The sequence below is a fragment of the Cornus florida genome, unplaced genomic scaffold, assembly GCF_030987335.1.
Source record: "Cornus florida cultivar Cherokee Brave unplaced genomic scaffold, ASM3098733v1 CherokeeBrave_3.0.0_Hap2_Chr11, whole genome shotgun sequence".
Taxonomy (NCBI): domain Eukaryota; kingdom Viridiplantae; phylum Streptophyta; class Magnoliopsida; order Cornales; family Cornaceae; genus Cornus; species Cornus florida.
In genome coordinates, this window is record NW_026775581.1 from 31,342,104 (window position 1) to 31,349,370 (window position 7,267).

At 35.9% G+C, this 7,267-nt stretch overlaps 1 protein-coding gene across 1 annotated transcript; it reads right to left on the reverse strand.

Moving 5' to 3' along the window:
* Nucleotides 1-684: 684 nt before the first annotated feature.
* Nucleotides 685-6,097, reverse strand: LOC132285796 (respiratory burst oxidase homolog protein C-like). The gene is made up of 11 exons (XM_059788022.1): nt 5,535-6,097; nt 5,398-5,446; nt 5,199-5,312; nt 4,669-5,091; nt 4,204-4,590; nt 4,011-4,106; nt 3,792-3,907; nt 3,505-3,607; nt 3,279-3,352; nt 2,126-2,667; nt 685-949 (listed from the first exon to the last, which is right to left on the reverse strand). Exons 1-11 carry the CDS (start codon nt 5,873-5,875, stop codon nt 840-842), a joined length of 2,355 nt encoding a protein of 784 aa, XP_059644005.1. The 5' UTR covers nt 5,876-6,097; the 3' UTR covers nt 685-839.
* Nucleotides 6,098-7,267: the final 1,170 nt, after the last annotated feature.

Sequence of the window (7,267 nt, forward strand, 5' to 3'; positions counted from 1 at the left end):
CAGATGAAATAATTTGAAATAAAAAATGGATCTTATCAAACAATTTTAACCGGGTATAATGGGTATTGAACCACAAACAGAAACAAAAAATTTTAGAACCAAAAATATTTGGAACAAAAATGGAATTTGAATGAAACAATCCTTTTGATTTTTTAATAAAATCAGTTAAATTTTTATCATTTATTATAATAAATTAGATAAAAATAGAGAAAATTATTAACAATTTTAATTGCCCTTAAACATGGCTTGGTATTATCGACATCTACGTGAAATCGCTTTTGAGCCTTCTGTACCCTCCCACCATGGGCTTGGTAAAGTTCGTAGCTCCTCTCTCTCTCTATCAACGAATTATTTCAGCTAAAGTTCATGCGAACAACCTTTAGGTTGGTGGTTGGTAAATTTCCAATTTCACCCACCCATTAACTAAGCACATCTCTATGCCTCCTATGAATCAACAAATACCTAGAATTGTATTACAACTAGTTATACTGACGGAAGGATGACATATTTTGTTCATCCCAAAACGGCTTCTACCTCATCCACGTTTACTGGAAGAACTTATACCTTATCCAAGTTTAGTGGAAGTTGGCCACCAATCCAAACAGGACCATTCCCAATTCCACTATCTTCTGCCTGCTTGCATCTACTTTCACTCATCATATGTCACATAGGAGAGATTGGTGGTGGGACAATTATATATCCAAGTTTAATAATTGCAAACTCATGCTGTAAAAGTAGCACTAGAAAACCAATTAAGAACACCAACTTTAGCTTTACATAGGAGAGATTGGTCGGATCTACTGCTGCTTCAAATCTTATTTGTCTTCCATTGAGGGAGGTCAAAAGTTTTCTTTATGAAACTCAAATTTGGTGGAGGTGTTGTGAGAGAAATCTGATGCTAACTTTCTTAGCTCCTTTGTAAGTGCTGGTGCCCCACAGTAAAACACCCCTGCGTTTTCCAAAGGACCAACTCCATTAAAATTATAATACTAAACATAAAGTGGAAATGACAGAAAGTGAAGAAAAAAATGCACTACCACTGCTATACACATGTATGGAAATGACAAAGTGAAGAAAAAAAATTCCAGTTGGAGACAGGCTATGAATATGAAACCTTAAAAATCTTGTTGAAAGAAATAAAATATATAAATTGGTCAAAGTAGGTGACAACATATCTTTGTACAAAATTACAAAGAAAGAAAGAAAATATTTCAAGTACTGGATGTGAAACCTAAAACTCCCAAGATGAAAGAAATTCGTGTTATTACGTATTTCAAAAGACTAAAAGATATAATGTGTAATTCAATTGTAACATAAACTTGATATTATAATTGCTATCACCATTAACAAAAGGCACTACCACTACTGTGTGCTTTCTTTTTTCCTTTTTCTTTTTTCTATTTACTTTTTATTGTTTTTTACATAAGGCAGAAGCTCTATATGTGAATCCTCAAATGATCTCGTGGAAAGAAATAGAAAGTGAAATACTCTGCATTTTATACATGGGCGGCTTAAGAAACACGCTCGTATTTCTATTACCTACTACATCATATTAGTTAAAGCATGTGGTAACATGTTCTTGTATAGAAGTGGTTAACATCCTTTTAATGAAATGACAAAAAGTATAGAACTTTTTTAAAAATTTTATTATTTTTTTTAACAAAAGCTTTAAATGCGCGCTTGGGAAACATCAAAAACGCTATACGTAAAGAGAAAATATATATGCATTCTATACATACTTGGCTTTCCTCCTACATACTTCTATTACCTACATTTTCTTGGTCAGAGTCCGTGGCATCTTTTTGTATGGAACATAAATTATAAATTATAAATAAGGGGTAGTCTAGTATTCGAGACTTCCGTCATTACAAGAGCAGTGGAGGGTCAGATATACAAAACTTTGTACCCATATGTGATGAGATTGTTTCCTGTTTCGAATGGGTGCCTACAGGTCACATTTTAGTTACTTTACTGCTGTGTCAAGGTTCACTTTCAACAAAAGTTATAAATATGAGCCCTAAAACAATCCAGTTGAAAGAAAAATGAAGGGAAATTTAAAACCATAGAGGGTTATGATAACTCATATATAATAGATTAGGTTTTAGTATTAGCTAGTGAGACTTACCAACTCTAGCATCGGTGTGATTGAGAGCAATGCCTCTGTAGACATTGCGCCAATTAGGCTTGGCGAAATGGGACTTGACACGGGTACCGGAGATAACATCGACGCCATTCTTGGCAAGGTTGAGTGACTGAAGCATGGCAATGAGAGCCGAGCGAGCGTCACCTTCTTCGTAGACACTAGTGCAATAGTTGTGCATCTCTATCACTCCCTCATGATCCATTTCAGCAACCTCATTCGTCAAACATTTAAACCATTCAAATGAGCCTCGTTCATTTGTAACCCAGTAGCAGTATGCCCTTCTTGTCCTGAAATTACTGCCACCAGTACTCCCTGATCCGGCCTTTTGCTTTTGTGTCATGGGACTAGAAGTTGGCGGGGTGTTGCCTCCGCCAGCCACTCCATTCATGTTGTTCACAATGTCCTTCACAATGCTGATCATCGGTGTTGCCCCGATTCCTAACCCTATTAGCAACACCACTTCGTATTTCTTGTAGTCTTGTGCTGGTGCTCCGTACGGACCATCAACCAACACTCTTGGAAGACTGTCGATCAATCAATCAATAATCATCACCATCATATTTGTTAAATAGTCATGCTAGTGATAGTTGGGTGGAGCCCTTGCTATAGTTTTAAAAGCATGAAAGATTAATTTTTCAAAAAAATATGTAATGTCTTTAATCATCAACACTATTCAAAAATTGTATATTAACCTTTTTGACGATCAATCAATCCATCAATCGGACACTAATTAAGAACTAAAGGAAGTGCTTGTTGTGAAATGAGGTGAGAGAAGCTGCTTACCTCGTCCAACGAATAAGATGAGGTTGAACATAACAGTAATTATCCGAGTATTCCACGTCCACTAAACATAATTTGTCCTACTTCCAAAAACTTGTTCGATTTCTTTCTTAAAAAGATATATAAAAATGGATAAATGTCTGTTCAAGAGGATGTCCAACACTATATGAAAATGACAACATGCACTTTAATTCTTGCCCATTCATAGTTAGTGCTAGCCCATTAAAGGATGGTGCACATCAGCACATGTTTGTTATCAATGCTTTAGTCATATGTGATGACATTATTTATATGCAATTTCTTTGATTTTTTTTTTTATTCATAAAATATCGTATGAATGACACACCGAAATTACTTTGGATTGTTCTCTCCTCGCAAACGGTCTGCTCTGAGAAGACCACTTTTCCCACTAACTGGTGGCTGACACACCTAATAAAAAACATGTAGAGTTTACTTATAAATATGGTATAAAATATTTCTCAGATTTTTTATTTTTTAAAATTCTATATAATTTACCAAACAATTTCCATAATTATGAATTCTTATCTTGCTAGCTTATATTAGAATAAAAAAAACCTCACCTGTGAGAATACAGTTTTGAGTTGTCGTGTCCAATCGCCAAGAGTGCGGATATGAACACTCAGGTAGTTATTTCCCGGGGCTGAGGTACTAGAAAATGGGTGCCTGTTTAATGAGAAAGCCACCAAAAAGAGTAAGGTACATTTTAGGATATTATATTGGAGAAATAGTTCAATATATTCACACAATAATATTATACTTGGTTAAAAAATACAAACAAATTATTAAAAGTACCAACAACAAATTATTATTATAATTATTATATACATATATGGTAAAGACCACCTACCACTCAAATGGAGAAACAGCAGCACATTTGACAAACATGTATTGTCCACTTTTGTATTTGAAGCCCTGAGGCTTTGACATGTGAAGTGCCAAAACATTTCCGGGATAAACAGCCACCTTCATAGTTCAATGTGAACATAAATTCAGGCATATAAATAGGCATAAATATATGTGTGTATATATATATACACAAATGTACACAGACGACTAAATGGTATACCATTAGGATCTTGACAGGCTTGATACTCAATCTAAATGCTCTAATGAATCTTTCACCCGCGTATAGCATAGTTGGAACTGCCAAGTACATCCAGGTCTGCCAATGCCAAGGGCGGTGTAGATTACAAGATTCATATCATCATGAGAACAAATAAATAAGTATGGATTGAGATGGAAGATGACGAGACACTAACCGTTTTCTTGTACCATTCATGGGTCAAGTAAAGCTTGATGCCATGCACGATGAGAAGAGTGTACACGATAACGAAGAGGTGGTGTGAATACCAGAAGGCGTTGAAGCCGGTGAGTTTTTTGAGAGGTTTGGGCATATTGAGCTTGCCTTGCCTCAACCATGGCAACGCGAGTGCAAAGGCTATTGCCATCAACACTACCATCACAATCCCTGTCACCCCCTCCACTCCCATTACGAAATGCCAGTAACTTGAAGGCTGGTCCCCGAAATATTGCTTCATCAGCTCATCATATTTCTCATGATCTTCGTCAATAAGGCGAGGAAAATCACACGCTAAATGATAAATCCCATGTATCCCCACCCCAATTGCAATTGCCACTGCTATTACCTAAAAGAAAAACCGCCATTTTCAGCAACAACCCTTTACAACTTACTTGAATATAATAAATATAGGGATTAAAATTACTTGGTGGAAATTGAGGTTGTCATCAAATGGAACAGCGACTCCTAGTTTGGTCTTGTTTCTGAGCCAGGTGATGGTGTTTCGGCAGACTGGTAGTAAAATAAGAGCCATGTTCAACTTGAGGGTCTCAGCTGCGCCTTTTGCCATACAAACACAATGACCCATGACCTCGTATGCAGCTCTATTTCGATACTGCACAAACTTGTAGGCAAATAGCCCCAACATAACCCCAATCCAGAGTGCTATAATCCAAACCCTCTGCCACTTGTACTGCAAGAAATACTTGAAGTCCTGATACCATCTCGTTAAGGGATTGTTATCTTGAGTAGGCTTAAGATTCTGACTCAGAATTTGGCTTAAGTTCCGGCTTTCTCCTCTTGCAGAGTGGTTCGGAGCTTGCAACAATAGCATCTCCAAGTTTTCTATCTGTGACAACATTTTAAGAGATTGACGTTCATAAAAACTGATTGATTCCTAGTTCAATCAGTGAAGTTGGTATTATTTGTAAAATTATGTTGCTTAATGTTGTGTACCTTGATGTATCCATGATTCTCTGGATCTAATTCTTCCATGATCAAGGCTGCATATTCCTCGGCGTGTGTCTGGATTAATCTGTGCTTGTTGGCAGAAGCACCAAGTCTGATAATCTGCATATACAAATTATTCTTTCAGGTAGATATAGAGAAGACACGAGTTATTAATGAAGGCCGAAGGCAGTATATATAATTGTACCCCTCTGACTTCTTCTTCACCGATTCTTCCATCTGCATCTTTATCAACCCTGAAATAATTTGCCAACTGGTTACATTTCATCCTCAATGAAATGATTAATAAATAGACAGTATTCAATGGATTTTCTTGTTTCTTACATGTCTAAGAAGGTTTGAATCCTAGTGTCAAAGCTCTGATCCGAAATTTGGTCCCAAAAGTCTTTTAGCTGTGCCTTGTTGATTGAATCACCAACTATATTCCGTCTCCGGGCTAGTGCATCGAAGAGCACACCTGCAAACTCTTTTGACCCCTTATTCATTCCGATGCATTCGCAGAAGAGAGAACGAGGAAGTAAGCCATCGGCGGAAGAAGCAGTAAATTCATTGAACCGCTTCTCCACCGCGGCCCATCCAGTACCACCATCAGTAGTGAGTTCATTGAACTGCTGCTCCACCGCGGCCCATCCAGCACCACCATCGGGCTTGAGATTGACGTTCATAAAAACAGATTGACGTTAAATAAGTGAAATTGGTACTACTATATATATATACACATACATATAATTTATGTTGCTGAATGTTGTGTACCATGACATATTTATGATTTTCCGGATAGCTAAGGCTGATAATCTGCATATACAATTATCGTTTCCGTTAGACATAGGGAAGAAGATACCAATTTGAAAATAAACACAAGTTCTTAATGAAGGTGAGGTAGGTAAGTTATGAAATGTTCACAAAGAAATAAGGATGAGTTTAAATCTACAAAGTTAAAAGAAAAATTGCAAAGCAATTTAAAACATTATTAATCAAATGTTAAATTATGCTCTCATTTGAAATAATATTCCATCAGTTTCAAAAAACTCATCCTTACTATACTTTTACTAATAACATTCCCAAATTATGCTTTTAACTAAATAAGTGCACTAATTAAAGAGTACTATTTTATCTTTTAGGAAGGGTATAGTTGAAACTTTACTCTTATCAATACAATAAAAAACTATTAAAATTTTATATTATAAAAACTTAGAATCCCCAAGCAGGACATGTTTGGAGTACTAATAAATAAAAAACTTAACCCCTCCCCCGAGGTTTAGGCAAATTACAGACGGATGGACTATTTAACCTTTATTATTTTAACTTCCCAAAAGGTTTGGCGCATATGCTCAACGACACCCATCCTATTTTCTGTCCGACAAAATTATTTTATAAAATGATCAATTTACCCTTATCATGTATGGAAAAGATAATAACAGCCTTAAGTATTACTATTTTAGAATTACAACATTACAGAACCATCATCATCATTATTACTCCCTCCATCCCATAATAGTTGTCCATCTTTTCTTTTTGGGTTGTCCCAAAATACTTGTCTACTTACCAAGTTTAAACAACATATTTCACATCTTTCCATGAAAGACCCTCAAAATTTTAAAAAATTTCAAACTTCATTATATATATATTTAAACTTGAAAGGGTAACTTTGTAATTTTTTAAGGGGACAATGCAATAAGTACATGTCCCCTTAAAAAGTTCTACTCCCCATAAAGGACATCTAATATGGGACGGAGAGAGTATTATTATTATTTTAGGTGAAAGCCAACTCCTCCACACCACCAACAAACAAATCATCCAAACTCATGGCCTCCATTATCATCTTCCATGTGTGTGTGTATATATATAGTATGTTTATATATATGCCTCTATCTGTAATATTTTCGATTTTTGTCATTTTTTATTTTCTGGAATTTTCTGATTTTTCAAGGGCATTTTCGTCTTATCTCGTTTTGTTTGCCCGACACCGTGGGATGTACCAAGTGTGTTAGAGTATTGATTGGGACATTTCCTTGAATTCAGGACTGCTGGAAATGCATTGGTTGCCATTTCGACAT